The sequence below is a fragment of the Piliocolobus tephrosceles genome, chromosome 14, assembly GCF_002776525.5.
Source record: "Piliocolobus tephrosceles isolate RC106 chromosome 14, ASM277652v3, whole genome shotgun sequence".
NCBI classification, from domain to species: Eukaryota; Metazoa; Chordata; class Mammalia; order Primates; family Cercopithecidae; genus Piliocolobus; species Piliocolobus tephrosceles.
Window position 1 is genome coordinate 60,689,166 of NC_045447.1, and position 15,932 is coordinate 60,705,097.

The 15,932-nt window shown below is 40.5% G+C and overlaps 1 protein-coding gene across 4 annotated transcripts in view; it reads right to left on the reverse strand.

Moving 5' to 3' along the window:
* The window catches only part of DENND4C (DENN domain containing 4C), a 143,309-nt gene that overhangs the window by 94,173 nt on the left and 33,204 nt on the right, over positions 1-15,932 (reverse strand). For all 4 annotated transcript variants that reach the window (XM_023190032.3, XM_023190034.3, XM_023190033.3 and 1 more), the window contains exon 2: positions 4,229-4,550. In XM_023190032.3, the coding sequence (XP_023045800.1) occupies positions 4,229-4,533 (305 nt within the window). In that variant the 5' untranslated portion in view covers positions 4,534-4,550. The remainder of the gene's footprint in view (positions 1-4,228; positions 4,551-15,932) is intronic.

The following is a 15,932-nucleotide window of genomic DNA, read 5'->3' on the forward strand; positions in this document are numbered from 1 at the left end:
TTTACACCCATTTTAACTTACTTTCTTCTTGTCAAAGGAAAAGCCCCTTCCAGCAGTGCACAGTGGCTCACGCCAGTAACCTCAACACTTTGGGAGGCAGAGGTAGGTGGATCACGAGGTCAGGAGTTCAAGACCAGCCTGGCCAAGATGGTGAAACCCTATCTGTACTAAAAACACAAAAGCTAGCTGAGCGTGGTGGTGGGTGCCTGTAATCCCAGCTACTTAGGAGGCTAAGGCAGAGAACTGCTTGAACCTGAGAGGTGGAGGTTGCAGTGAGCCAAGATCGCACCACTGCACTCCAGCCTGGACAGAGTGAGACTCTGTCGAGGAGAGGGGAGGGGAGGGCAGGGGAGGGGAGAGGAGGGGAGACAGGAAGAGAGGAGGAAAGGAGGAAAGAAGTAAAGAAAGTGGGAGAGGAAGAGGGAGAGACAAGAAAGAAAAGAAAGAGGGAAGGGAAGGAAGGGGAGGGAAGGAAGGAAGGGAGGGAGGGAGGGACGGAGGGAGGAAGGGCCCCTTCCACTAAAAGCTAAACGCTAGTCCAGTCACCTATGCTGTCTACATCATCCCTTCAATAATTTTATTCTATAAAATATCTCCTCTTTTTCCTATATTTCCTACCCTTCCTTCTCCATTGATTTCTTCCTTCAATATGAAAATGTTCTAGGTTATTCCCTGGGAGGAAGGTTAAAAAACAACCCTTGAATTCATGTATCTTCACTCTCTAGGTATTTTAAACCACTGTTTCTGGGAAGTTTGTTAAAAATAGATTTTTTTCTTCTGAGACAGGGTCTCTTGCTCTGTTGTCCATGCTGGAGTGCTACAGTGGCAAAATCATAGCTCACTGTACCCGCCAACTCCTGGGGTCCAGTGATCCTCCCACCTCAGCTTTCTGAGTAGCGAGGACTACAGGTGCATGCCACCACACTTCGCTAATTTTTTTTAATTTTTTAATTTTTTATTTTTTATTTTTTTGTCTTCAGAAGGAGTTTCACTGTGTTGCCCAGACTGGAGCCCAGTGGCGCAATCTTGGCTCACTGCAACCTCCACCTCCTGGGTTCAAGTGATTCTCCTGCCTCAGCCTCCTGAGTAGCAGAGACTACAGTTGCTCGTCACCATGCCCAACTAATTTTTGTATTTTTTTAGTAGAGAGGGGGTTTCACCATGTTGGCCAGGCTGGTCTTGAACTCCTGACCATGAGTGATCAGCTTGCCTCCACCTCGCAAAGTGCTGGGATTACAGGTGCGAACCACCACACCTGGCCCTTGCTCATTTTTATTTTTATTTTTATTTTTTGTGAACTCCTGGCCTCAAGCAATCCTCCTCCCACCTCAGCCTCCCAAAGCATTGGGATTACAGGTGTAAGCCACCACACTGGACCAAAATACAGATTCTGATTCAGTAGGTCTGGAATAGTGCCTAAGTTTCTGAGTTTCTAACAAGTTTCCAGGTCTTTTGGATAATACTGGTCCATGTGCTACAATTTGAAAAGTTAGGCCCTTAACTATCTTCCCCTTCCCTTAAAGCCAAGCTTCTAGGGGGGAAAAAAAAAAAGCCTTTATTACTCCAATTCCCAATCATTTCTGAACCCTGTCTTTCTAATCTGGCTCATATGCTCAATGACCCTATAAAGTTGAAAGATCACCATCCTAACTATACTGACTTGAAGGAAACTACAGTAGCTAAACAGGATGGACAACACTAACGGAGTTAAACGAATGCTGCATAAAGGTCAAGTAAGATAATATAAAGACAAATCATCCTTTGGTTTTGAAAATTTGAAAAAAATGAGGACTTCTTAAACAACTTTTTTTTTCTCTTTTTCAGCCTGAGTTGTTACACACTCCTTCATGGATTCCGACTTCCATGGAATATGCGGACCTTTATAACAATTTCACCAGAGCTCTAATGCAACAATAGTGGGAGATGAGCTTAACAAGTGGTGATCAAATGGCTACCCCTTAATACCTGAACAACTATAAAGAGAACAATCAGTGGCCAGGTGTGGTAACTCACGCTTGTAACCCCAGCACTTTGGGAGGCAGATCCCCTAAGGTCAGGAGTTCAGGACCAGCCTTGCCAATATAGTGAAATCCCGTCTCCGCTACTAAAAATACAAAAATTAGCCAGGCATAGTGGTGCACACCTGTAATCCCAGCTACTCAAGAGGCTGAGGCAGGAGAATCACCTGAACCCGGGAGGCAGAGGTTGCAGTGAGCCAAGATCGCGCCACCACACTCCAGCCTGGGCAACAAAGTGAAATTCTGTCTCAAAAACAAACAAAAAACAACCACAACAACAAACAGAGAACAACCAGCAACCAAGTGTTTAAAAAAAAGGCTTCATGAATTAGAAAAATTTGGATATGTGATGATACTAAGGAATTAATCATTTTTAAGGTATGGTATCATACTTACATCAAAAGAAAGATTCAACAAAAGAAAATCAATGTAACACATAAGAGAACAAAGGAAGAAAAAATACATGATCATCTCAATTGACAAAAGGCATCTGATAAAATTTAACACACTTTCATGATAAAATCTCTCAGAAAACTAGGAATAGAAGAAAATTTCTTCAACATGATAAATGGTATTTAAAGAAAAGTTACAGTTAACTGCATACTCAACAGTAAAAGACCTAAAGCTTTCACTGAAATTTAACTAAAATCAGGAATGAGACAAGATGCCTGCTTTCACCACTGCTATTCAACATATTAAAAGTTCTAGTCAGAGTAATTACACGCACACACAAAAAGCATCCAAACTGCAAAGGAAGGAGTAAAACCATTTCTATTTGCAGATGACATGATCCTATATATATATATTTTTTAAAAGTCCCAAAGAACCCACAAGTTTTTTTTTTTTTTTGAGATGGAGTCTTGCTCTGTCACCCGGGCTGGAGTGCAGTGGCCGGATCTCAGCTCACTGCAAGCTCCTCCTCTCGGGTTCATGCCATTCTCCTGCCTCAGCCTCCCGAGTAGCTGGGACTACAGGCGCCCGCCACCTTGCCCAGCTAGTTTTTGTATTTTTAGTAGAGACGGGGTTTCACCGTGTTAGCCAGGATGGTCTCGATCTCCTGACCTCGTGATCCGCCCGTCTCGGCCTCCCAAAGTGCTGGGATTACAGGCTTGAGCCACCGCGCCCGGCAGAACCCACAAGTTATTAGAACTAATAAATTTGCAAAGTTGCAAAGTGCAAGATTAGCACACAAAAATCAGCTGTTTCTATACACCAGCAACAAACAATCCAAAAATTAAGAAAACAACACTATTTATAACAGAATCCAAAAGAATAAAATACGTAGAAATAAAATTAATCAGAGTTAAAAAACACACAATGTTGCTTAAAGAAATTAAAGAAGACCTAAACGAATGGAAAACATTCCACGTTCACAAGCTGAATCATTTAATATTGGAAAGATGACAATACTCCGCGGATTAATCTAAAGTTTAATGTAATCTCTATCAAAATTCCTACTACACATTTTGTATAAATAGACAAGCTGATCCTAAAATACTTGCCAGGATGTTCCCAAATATCTACAATATATTTTAGTAATGATAATGATAATAAACACCCCAACACATCACACATATATATGGTAAAGTTTTATGGGTATTCTAAGAGCACATCCTTTTTACAGAAGAGTCAAGGTAGCCATTTGGAGAAAGGGTGGACCTTTGTAGGCATTTATAAAAAAAGAATGTCCTTCATTGGTAGACTAGATACTAGACACTTCACGAAAACTATAGCACTTATCTGTAAACACCCTCCTCCCAGCATTAAAAGCCACATAGTACAATTGTATTTAAAATAGGACTGCTCTTTAGTTAAACAAGTACAGGTCTTCACAAAAACTCACTGCATAACCCAAGCAGCTCCTTAAAATGACAGTGCCTTTATTATAGCTTCTCGTTTTATTGTGTTTAATTAATAATCTTATTTGATAAGTACAACAGAAACAAAATAACACTTTAAGGTCTAATGTCTTCATTTCAATATTCTTTTGAAAGCAAATGATCTAACAAAGTGCAATGCACAGAAATTCAATAAGGGTGGATACGGGCATGTAATATATTACTATAATGAATCCTGAAGTAACCATAAAACGATCAATAATAATAAACTATGAGTAATAATAAAACTATCAAGGATTTCAAATTCCTACTTCCACGGCCCTTAAATAAATTTTATTCCTTCACTATAGCAAAGAAAGTAAGTCACCATACCCAATATCTGTAAGGGGTGGTTTATCTCTCCCTCTCTTATAACAGAGGAAAAGTTCTGGGCTTTTCAGACTTCCATAGTTCAAGTTTGCTTGGAGAGCTGATGGAGTGGCTTCTACACAGGTGTAACCTTCAGGTACTGTTTCTCCAGCTGATTTGATAATAACGGCAATGTCTGTAATTGGAGCTTTAGGTCCAGTTGACTTAGTATCTAAACGATTTATTTCTTGATCCAAAAGAGTAGATGTGTCAGTGAGACCAGCTACAACAAAGTAGTCTGTCACTCTTGGTCCTTTGTCTTCTATCATGGCTGCTACTGTATTTCCTAGAAGAGGGAGGGGAAAGATACCAATAAAATCAAATGCTTTATTCTGACAAAAATTAATATATCCTTGAGTTAATAATCATCAAATGGCACACTTCCCAGCTGGATTTATAATCAAACTGTCTTTCTGAGAAGAAGGCTGCTTTTATCATCTTGTCAGCTGGTAAAAGTGAAAGTACAAGTTAACAGCATCAATTCATTTGTAACACAACTATAATCTTTTCATATTCTATTAAGAATCATTAAACTGGGGCCAGGCACGATGGCTCATGCCTGTAATCCTAGCACTTTGAGGGGACAAGGCAAGTCGATCACCTGAGGTCCTAAGTTCAAGACCAGTCTGCCCAACATGGTGAAACCCTGTCTCTACTAAAAATATAAAAATTAGGCTGGGCACGGTGGCTCACACCTATAATCTCAGCCCTCTGGGAGGTGGAGGTGTGTGGATCACCTGAGGTCAGGAGTTTGAGACCAGACTGGCCACCATGGCAAAACCCCATCTCTACAAAAATACAAAAATTAGCTGCGCGTAGTGGAGGGTGCCTATAATCCCAGCTACTCAGGAGGCTGAGGCAGGATAATCGCTTGAACCCAAGGGGCAGAAGCTGCAGTGAGTGGAGACTGCTCCACTTCACTCCAGTCTGGGTGAAAGAGAGAAACTCCATCTCAAAAAATAAATAAAAATAAAAATAAATATTAGCCAGGTGTGGTGGTGTGCACCTGTTAGTCCCAGCTACTCGGGAAGCTGATGCATGAGAATCACTTGAACCTAGAAGGCAGAGGTTTCAGTGAGTCCAAATTGCACCACTGCACTCCGGCCTGGACAACACAGTGAAACTCTGTTTCAAAAAGAAAAAAAAAAAAAGGCCATGTCCAGTGGCTCACGCCTGTAATCCCAGCACTTTGGGAGGCCGAGGTGGGTGGATCACTTGAGGTCAGGAATTCGACACCGGCCTGGCTAACATGGTGAAATCCCGTCTCTACTAAAAATACAAAAATTAGCCAGGTGTGGTGGCGGGTGCCTGTAATCCCAGCTATTCAGGAGAATTGCTTGAACCTGGGGGGCAGAGGTTTGCAGTGAGCCGAGATCGCGCCACTGCACTCCAGCCTGGGCAACAGAGCAAGACTCCATCTCAAAAAAATAATACTAAACTGTCAGAGGTGGACTACAATATTTTCCTTTGAGCAAAATGTACTTAATGAATAATATTCAGATCATTCAAAATATCATTCTAAGTTACAGGAGTCTTAGAGTTAAACTCCACATTTAAATAAATTGAGCGCATCATTAGTCAAGATCTAAGATCAGAAATATTAAGGTAACAGTAATAAATATCATTAAAGCAGTTCTCAACAATCCAGTTAGAACTCTTGTGCTTTGTAAGAATTAAACTTTCCATAAACACCATGTAAAATAAGTAAGCTTAGGAATCATTAAATATTTTATATCTAAAAATACCAGATAGAGCATAAGAAACAACAACCACTAAAACCATTACCGCAATCAAGACAGTGAAACATATCCAGGTCGGGAACAGTGGCTCATGCCTGTAATCCCAGCACTTCGGAAGGCTGAGGCAGACAGAACACCTGAGTTTGGGAGTTCAAGACCAGCCTGACCAACATGGATAAATCCCGTCTCTACTAAAAATACAAAATTAGCCAGGTGTGGTGGTGCATGCCTGTGATCCCAGCTACTCGGAAGGCTGAGGCAGAAGAATCGCTTGAACCCAGGAGGCGGAGGTTGCAGTGAGCCGAAATCACACCACTGCACTCTAGCCTGAGCAACAACAGCAAAATTCCATCTCAAAAAAAAAATGAAAGAAAACATATCCATCAACACCAAAATTTTCTTGTTCCACCTTCGTTATCTCTCCTCCTCAGGCAACAAGTTATCTGCTCCCTATCAATATAGATAAGTTTCTGGAATTTATATAATAAGCAGACTCATACAGTATGTATTCTTTTTTCTCTGGCTTCTTTACTCATAATTATTTTGTGATACATCCACGTTGTTGCTTATATCAACAGTTCATTCCTTTTATTATTGAGTGGTATTCTACTGTATGAATATACCACAATGTTTATCCATTCACCTATATTAATAGACATTTAGGTTATTTCCTATGTGAAACCATCACAAATAAAGCTGCCATGAATACCCATGTACAAATCTTATGAACATAACGCTTTAGTTTATCTTGGGTAAATTCCTAAAACAGGATGGCTGGATTAGGTGTATATAGTTCTAAAAAACTGCCAAATAGTTTTATAAAGGGAGTGTACCATTTTTTTCACTTTTGTCAGCTTTGATAGTTCCAATTGTTCTACATCCTCTTCAACACATTGTAAGATCAGTCTTTTTAATTTAGACATTCTAATCAGTATGTAGTGATATCAACTTCTAGTTGTATTTCTATGTAATAGCAATGAATAGAAATACAATTGATTTTTACATATTGATCTTATATAATGCAATCCTGCTAAAATCACTTTTTTTTTTGAGACGGAGTCTCACTCTGTCGCCCAGGCTGGAGTGCAGTGGCCGGATCTTAGCTCACTGCAAGCTCCGCCTCAGCCTCCCGACTAGCTGGGATTACAGGCGCCCGCCACCTTGCCCGGCTAGTTTTTTGTATTTTTTAAGTAGAGACGGGGTTTCACCGTGTTCGCCAGGATGGTCTCAATCTCCTGACCTCGTGATCCGCCCGTCTTGGCCTCCCAAAGTGCTGGGATTACAGGCTTGAGCCACCGCGCGCAGCCTAAAATCACTTATTAGTTTAGAGCAATTTTGTAGGTTCCATCAGACTTTCCACATAACGTATCTGTGAAAAAAGACAATTTTTATTTCTTTCTTTCCACTGTAGCTGCCTTTTATTTCTTTTTCTTGCCTTATTGCACTGGCCAGTACAATGTTAAGATAAATGGTAACCAAAGATACCCAAATGATCAACAGACAAATATGTTTATCACTGGTCACAGCAGCACTACTCACAATAGCCAAAAGGTGAAAACAACCCAAGTAACCATCAAGAGATGAATGGATAAAAAAAAAATGTGATATAAACATACAACGGAGTATTATTCACCCTTCAAAAAGAACATAATGACGACATATGTTACAAAATAGAAAAACCTTGCTTTGTCTTGCAACTTGAGTATGAGCTCATCCACAGTAAAATAAAGCAACAAGTAGATTCCTAAAGTTTTCAACTCCAGGCCCCAGCTTCTGGACAGCATTTCTAGACCCATCCTAGGCCAAAAGGGAACCTTCCACCCTGAAGGGAAAAACACAAGCCAGCTACATTCACAACCCGCTGAATAAAGAGCCCTTGGGACTTGAATAAACATCAGTGGTAACCAGGCAATACTACTGTACTGGCAAGGCCCAGTACTGTGCTGGTTTCAGTTCTAACCCAGCACAGTCCCAGTGGCGGTGGTTGCAGGGGTGCTTGTGTCACTCCTCCCCTCAACTCCAAGTAGCTCAGCATGGAGAGAGATGCCATTTGTTTGGGGGAAATAAGGAAAGAGAACAAGAGACTATGCCTGGTAATCCAGGCAATTCTGGCTATTACCCAAGACCATAAGGTCATACAGCTATAAATCTACAAGAGTCACAGCATTACTGGGCTTAGGGTGCTCCCTAATGTAGATATGGCTATAGAGACCAAGGACTTAGATCAATACAATCAATTACCTTTGAATACTTAGAAAGCTTTTTCTAGAAGGATAGGTACAAACAAGTCCAGACTGTGAAGACTACCATAAATACCTAACTCTTCAATGCCCAGACATCAACAAACATTGTAAGCATCAAGACCATCCAGGAAAACATGACCTCACCAAACAAACTAAATAAGGCACCAGTGACCAATCCTAGAATGACAGAGATATGTGACCTTTCAGACAGACAAGTCAAAATAGCTGTTTTGAAGAAGCTCAATCAAATTCAAGATAATACAGAGAAGGAATTCAGAATCCTATCAGATAAATTTTAAAAAGACATTGAAATAATTTTTTAAAATCAAGCAGAAATTCTGGAGCTGAAAAATTCAACAGATAAACAAAAATGCATCAGAGTCTTTCAATAGCATAACTGACTCAGCAGAAAAAAGAAATCGTGAGCTTGAAGACACACTATTTGAAAATACAGTCAGAGGGCCAGACATGGTGGCTCAGGCCTGTAATCCCAGCACTTTGGGAGGCCGAGACGGGCAGATCACCTAAGGTCAGGAATTCGAGACCAGTCTGGCCAACATGGTGAAACCCTGTCTCTACTAAAAATACAAATTAGCCAGGCATGGTAGCAGGCGCCTATAATTCCAGCTACTCGGGAGGCTAGGCAGGGGAATTGCTTGAACCTGGGAGGTAGAGGTTGCAGTGAGCCGAGATCACACCATTGCACTCCAGCCTCGGTGACAAAAGTGAAACTCCGTCTCAAAACAAAAAATAAAAAACAACCAAAAAAAAAAAAAAAAGAAAGAGAAAACAGAGGAGACAAAATAGTAAAGAATAAAAAAGAATGAAGCACACCTACAAAAACTAGAAAATAGCCTCAAAAGGGAAAATCTAAGAGTTATGGGCCTTAATAAAAAGGTAGAGAGAGAGAAGTGGGTACCAAGTTTATTCAAAGAGCTATACTGCAGAGAACTTCCTAAACCTAGAGAAAGATATCAATATTCAAGTACAAGAAGCTTATAGAACCGCAAAGAAATTTAACTCAAATAAAATTATCTCCAGACATTTAACTATCAAACTCCCAAAGGTCAAGAATAAAGAAAGGATTCTAAAAGCAGCAAGAGAAAAACACATAGCATACAAAGGAGCTCCAATGTGTCTGGCAGTACACTTCTCAGCAGAAACTTTACAGGCTAGGAGACAGTGTATGACATATTTAAAGTACTGAAGAAAAAAAAAAAAAAACACTTTTATCTTATATTTTCAGTATATCCACTGAAAATATTATATCCACTGAAAATATCCTTCAAACATGAAGGAGAAATAGACTTTCCCAAACAAACAAAAGCTGAGGGATTTTGTCAACACCAGACCTGTCCTACAAGAAATACTAAAGGGAGTTCTTCAATCTGAAAGAAAAGAACATTAATAAGCAATAAGAAATTACCTAAAGATATAAAACTCCCTGGTAATAGCAAATACATAGACAAATACAGAATATTAACACCATAATTCTGGCGTGTAAACTACTCATATCTTGAATAGGAAGAATAAAACATGAACCTATCAAAAATAATAACTACAACCAGGTGCGGTGGCTCACGCCTGTATTCCCAGAACTCTGGGAGGCAGGGGTAGGCAGATGGCTTGAGTTCAGGAGTTCAAGACCAGCCTGGGCAACATGGCAAAACCCCAGCTCTATAAAAAATACAAAAATTAGCCAGGTATAGTGGTGCACACCTGGGATCCTAGCTACTCAGGAGGCTGAGTTGCAAGGATGGCTTGAGCCGGAGAGGTCAGTGAGTTGAGATTATGCCACTGCACTACAGCCTGGGTGACAGAGCAAGACTCTGTCTGGAAAAACAAAACAAAACAAAACACCCAAAAGCCTACAACAGATACACAGAAAACAAAAGGCAAGACATTAAAACATACCACCAGAAAATAATCAGTTTCCCATAAAGGAAGATAGGAAGATAGGAAGATGGAAGGAAGGAAGGATGGAAGGGAGGGAGGAAGGGAGGGAAGGAAGAACGAGAAAACAAATAACAAAATGGTAATAGAAAGTCCTTATCAATAATGACACTGAATGTAAACAGACTAAATTCTCCAATCAAAAGACATAGAGAGGCTGAACGGATTTAAACAAGCGCAGTTCAACCATCTGCGGCCTACAAGAAACGGGTTGGACACAGTGGCTGATGCCTATAATCTCAGCACTTTAGGAGGCTGACGCAGGAGGATTGCTAGACCCCAGGAAATTGAGACTAGTCTTGGCAAGATGGTGAGACCCTGTGTCCATAAAAAATAAAGAAAAATTAGCCAGGTTCAGCATCATGTGTCTGTAGTCCTAGCTACTTGGGAAGCTGAGGTGGGAAGATCCCCTGAGCTGAAGAGTTTTGGTCATAGTAATCCGTGATCACACCACTGCACTCCAGCCTAGGGGACAAAGTGAGACCCTGTCTCTTAAAAAAGAAAAAAACTTTAAACAGAAACTTTTAAAAAAGAAACACACTTCACCTAGAAAGATACACATAGACTAAAAATAAAGGGATCGCCGGGCATGCTGGCTCATGCCTGTAATCCCAGCACTTTGGGAGGCTGAGGCGGGCGGATCACCTGAGGTCAGGAGTTTGAGACCAGCCTGACCAACATGGAGAAACCCTGTCTCTACTAAAAATATAAAATTAGCCGGGTGTGGTGGCACATGCCTGTAATCCCAGCTACTAAGGAGGCTGAGGCAGAAGATTCGCGTGAATGTAGGAGGTGGAGGTTGCGGTGAGCTGAGATCGTGCCATTACACTCCGGCCTGGGTAACAAGAACAAAACTGTCTCAAAAATAAATAAATAAAGTAAATAAAATAAAAAAATAAAGGGATGGAAAAAGACATTCCAGGCAAATGGAAACCAAAAGAACAGGAGTAGCTATACTTGTATCAGATAAAACAGATTTCAAGATAAAAACCATAAAAAGAGACAAAGAAGGTCATTAGATAATGATAAGGGTGTCAATTCAGCAAGAGGATATAACAATTATAAATATACATGCCCCCAACACTGGAGCACCCAGATATATAAAGTAAACATTATTAGAGGTAAAGAGAGATAGACTCAAGTACAGTAACTGCTGGAAACCTCAACATCTCACTTTCAGCACTGGACAGATCTTCCAGACATAAAACTAAGAAACATTTGACTTAATCTGACCTATAGACTAAATGGACCAAACAGATACTTACAGAACATTTCATCTAACGACTGCAGAATATACACATTCTTCTCCTCAGCACATATAACATCCTCAAGAACACAGCATCTATTAGGCCACAAAAAGTCTTAAAATTTAAAAAAAAAAAAAATTGAAAGTACATCAAATAGGTCCCTGACCACAACGTGATAAAAAAGAAATCAGTTTTAGTCATGAAGTCCTTGCCCATGCCTACGTCCTGAATGGTATTGCCTAGGGTTTCTAGGTTTTTCTAGGGTTTCTATGGTTTTAGGTCTAACATTTAAGTCTTTAATCCATCTTGAATTAATTTTTGTATAAGGTGTAAGGAAGGGATCCAGTTTCAGCTTTCTACATATGGCTAGTCAGTTTTCCCAGCACCATTTATTAAATAAGGAATCCTTTCCCTATTTCTTGTTTTTGTCAGGTTTGTCGAAGATCAGATGGTTGTAGATGTGTGGTATTATTTCTGAGGGCTCTGTTTTGGTACCAGTACCAGGCTGTTTTGGTTACTGTAGCCTTGTAGTATAGTTTGAAGTCAGGTAGCGTGATGCCTCCAGTTTTGTTCTTTTGGCTTAGGATTGTCTTGGCATTGTGGGCTCTTTTTTGCAACAAAAGCCAAAATTGACAAATGGGATCTAATTCAACTAAAGAGCTTCTGCACAGCAAAAGAAACTACCATCAGAGTGAACAGGCAACCTACAGAATGGGAGAAAATTTTTATAATCTACCCATCTGACAAAGGGCTAATATCCAGAATCTACAAAGAACTTAAACAAATTTATAAGAAAAAACTCAAACAACCCCATCAAAAAGTGGGCAAAGGATATGAACAGACACCTCTCAAAAGAAGATATTTATGCAACCAACAGACACATGAAAAAATGCTCATCATCACTGGCCATCAGAGAAATGCAAATCAAAACCACAATGAGATACCATCTCACACCAGTTAGAATGGCGATCATTAAGAAGTCAGGAGACCACAGGTGTTGGAGAGGATGTGGAGAAATAGGAACACTTTTACACTGCTGGTGGGACTGTAAACTAGTTCAACCGTTGTGGAAGACAGTGTGGCGATTCCTCAAGGATCTAGAACTAGAAATACCGTTTGACCCAGCAATCCCATTACTGGGTATATACCCAAAGGATTATAAATCATGCTGCTATAAAGATACATGCTCACGTATGTTTACTGCGGCACAATTCACAATAGCAAAGACTTGGAACCAATCCAAATGTCCATTTATGATAGACTGGATTAAGAAAATGTGGCACATATACACCATGGAATACTATGCAGCCATAAAAAAGGTTGAGTTCAAGTCCTTTGTAGGGACATGGATGAAGCTAGAAACCATCATTCTGAGCAAACTATCACAAGGACAGAAAACCAAACACCGCATGTTCTCACTCATAGGTGGGAATTGAACAATGAGATCACTTGGACACAGGGTGGGGAACATCACACACTGGGGACTGTTGTGGGGTGGGGGGAGGGGGGAGGGATAGCATTAGGAGATATACTTAATGTAAATGACGAGTTAATGGGTGCAGCACACCAACATGGCACATGTATACATATGTAATAAACCTGCACGTTGTGCACATGTACCCTAGAACTTAAAGTATAATAAAAATAAGTAAATAAGAAAAAAAATCAGTAACAAGAGGAACTTTGGGAACTACATAAATACATGGAAATTAAAGAATATGTTCCTAAATGACCAGAGGGTCAATGAAGAGATTAAGAAAGAAAATTTAAAAATTTAAGACTGGGCGCAGTGGCTCACACCTGTATTCCCAGCACTTTGGGAGGCCAAGGCGGGTGGATCGCAAGGTCAGGAGCTCAAGACCAGCCTGGCCAACATAGTGAAACCCCGTCTCTACTAAAAATGCAAAAATTAGCCAGGTGTGGTGGCAGGCACCTGTAGTCCCAGCTACTTGGGAGGCTGAGGTAGGAGAACCGCTTGAACCCAGGAGGCAGAGGTTGCAGTGAGCTGAGGCCATGCCATTGCACTCCAGCCTGAGTGACAGAATGAAACTCCGTCTCAAAAAAAAAAGTGGCCGAGCACAGTGGCTTATACCTGTAATCCCAGCCATCTTGGGAGAGCAAGGGGAACAGACTGCTCGAGCCCCAGGGTACAAGACCAGCCTGGGCAACATGGTAAAACCTTATCTCTAAAAAAAAATGCAGTAAGTTAGCCAGGTCTGGTGGTACAAACCTGCAGTTCCAGCTACTCAGGAGGCTGAGGTGGGAGAATCTCCTGAGCCCAGGAGGTCAAGGTGGCAGTAGGCTATAATTGTGCCACTGCACTCCAACCTGGGTGACACAGTGAGACCTTGTCTCAAAGAAATAAAGAAAATTTTAAAATTTCTTGAAACAAATAAAAATGGAAACACAACATACTAAAACCTACAGGATACGGCAAAAACTACTATGAAGAAAGTTTACAGCAAATGTGCCTACATCAAAAAAGTAAAAAAAACTTCAAATAAACAACCTAACAACAAATCTTAAAGAACTAGAAAAGCAAAACCAAACCAAACCCAAAATTAGTAGAAGAAAAAGATCACAGCAGAAATAAATTAAATTGAAACAGAAAAAACACAAAAGATGAAAGGAAAAAAAAAAACTTGGTTTTTTGAAAAGATAAACAAAACGGACAAACCTTTAGCCAGACTAAGAAAAAAAGAGAGAAGGCTCAAATAAATAAGATCAGAGATGAAAACAAAAGAGACATTACAAGCAATACCACAGAAATTCAAAGGATCATTAGAAACTACTGGCCAGGCATGGTGGCTCACGCCTGTAATCCCAGCACTTTGAGAGGTCGAGGCAGGCGGATCACTTGAGGTCAGGAGTTCAAGACAAGTCTGGCCAACATAGTGAAACCCCATCTCCACTAAAAATACAAAATACAAAAATACAAAAATTAGCCAGGCATGGTGGCAGGCGTCTGTAATCCCAGCTATTCAAGAGGCTGAGGCAGGAGAACCTGGGAGGCGGAGGTTGCAGTGAGCCAAAACTGCACCACTGCACTCTGCACTCTAGCCTGCTGGATGACAGGGTGAGACTCTGTCTCAAAAAAAAAAAAGAAAAAAGGAACTACTATGAGCAACTATATAACAATAAACTGGGAAACCTAGAAGAAACTGCTAAATTCCTAGAAACATACAACCTACCAAACCCAAACCATACTGACACCCAAAACCTGAATAGACCAACAAGAAGTAACAAGATTGAAGCAGCAGTAAGAAGTCTCCAAGCCAAGAAAAGCCCAGGACCTAATGGCTTCACTGCTGAATTTTACCAAAGATTTAAAGAACTAATACCATTCCTACTCAAATTATTCTGAAAAAATAGAACAGAATACTTCCAAACTCATTCTATAAGGCCAGTATGAACCTGATACCAAAACCAGACAAAGACACATCAAAGAAAGAAAATTGGCCGGGCACAGTGGCTCATGCCTGTAATCCCAGCACTCCAGCACTTTGGGAGGCTGAGGCGGGTGGATCACCTAAGGTCAGGAGTTCAAGACCAGCCTGGCCAACACGGTGAAACCCTGTCGCTACCAAAAATAGAAAAAAAAAAATTAGCCGGGTGGGCTAATTAGTGGTGGCGGGTGCCTGTAGTCCCCAGCTACTCAGGAGGCTGAGACAGGAGAATCACTTGAACCAGGGAGGCAGAGGTTGCAGTGAGCAGAGATCGCGCCACTGCACTTCAGCCTGGGTGACAGGAGCAAGACAATCTAAAAAAAAAAAAGGAAGAAAATTACAGGCCACTATCTCTGATGGAACACTGATGCAAAATTCCTCAACAAAACATTAGCAAACTGAATTCAAGACCAGCCTGGCCAACAGGATGAAGCCTTGTCTCAACTAAAAATACAAAAAAATTAGCAGGGCATGGTGGCACACACCTGTAATCCCAGCTCCTTGGGAGGCTGAGGCAGGAAAATTGCTTGAACCCAGCAGACAGAGGTTGCAGTGAGCTGAGATCACGTCACTGCACTCTAGCTTGGGCGACAAGAGTGAAACTGTGTCTCAAAAAAAAAAAAAAAGAATTCAAAAGATTATTAAAAAGATTATTCAGTATGACCATGTGGCATTTATATCACCCACGGAGACAAGGATAGTTCCAAATAAACAAACCAATCAATGTGATACAGCCTATCAACAGAATAAAAGACAAAAACCATATGATCATTTCAATTGATGTTGAAAAAGCATTTGATAAAACTCAATATCCTTTCATGATAAAAAAAAAAACTCTCAAAAAATTGGTTATAGAAGAAACATACCTCACACAAAAAGAGCTATATACAACAGACCCATAACAGAGTGTTTTCCCCATTTAGTATTACATTAAAAGGCTTCCTCTAAGATATGAAACACAAGAATGACCACTTTCAATACTGTTATTCAACACAGTACCGGAAGTCCTAGCTACAGTAATTACATAAGGAAGAAATAAA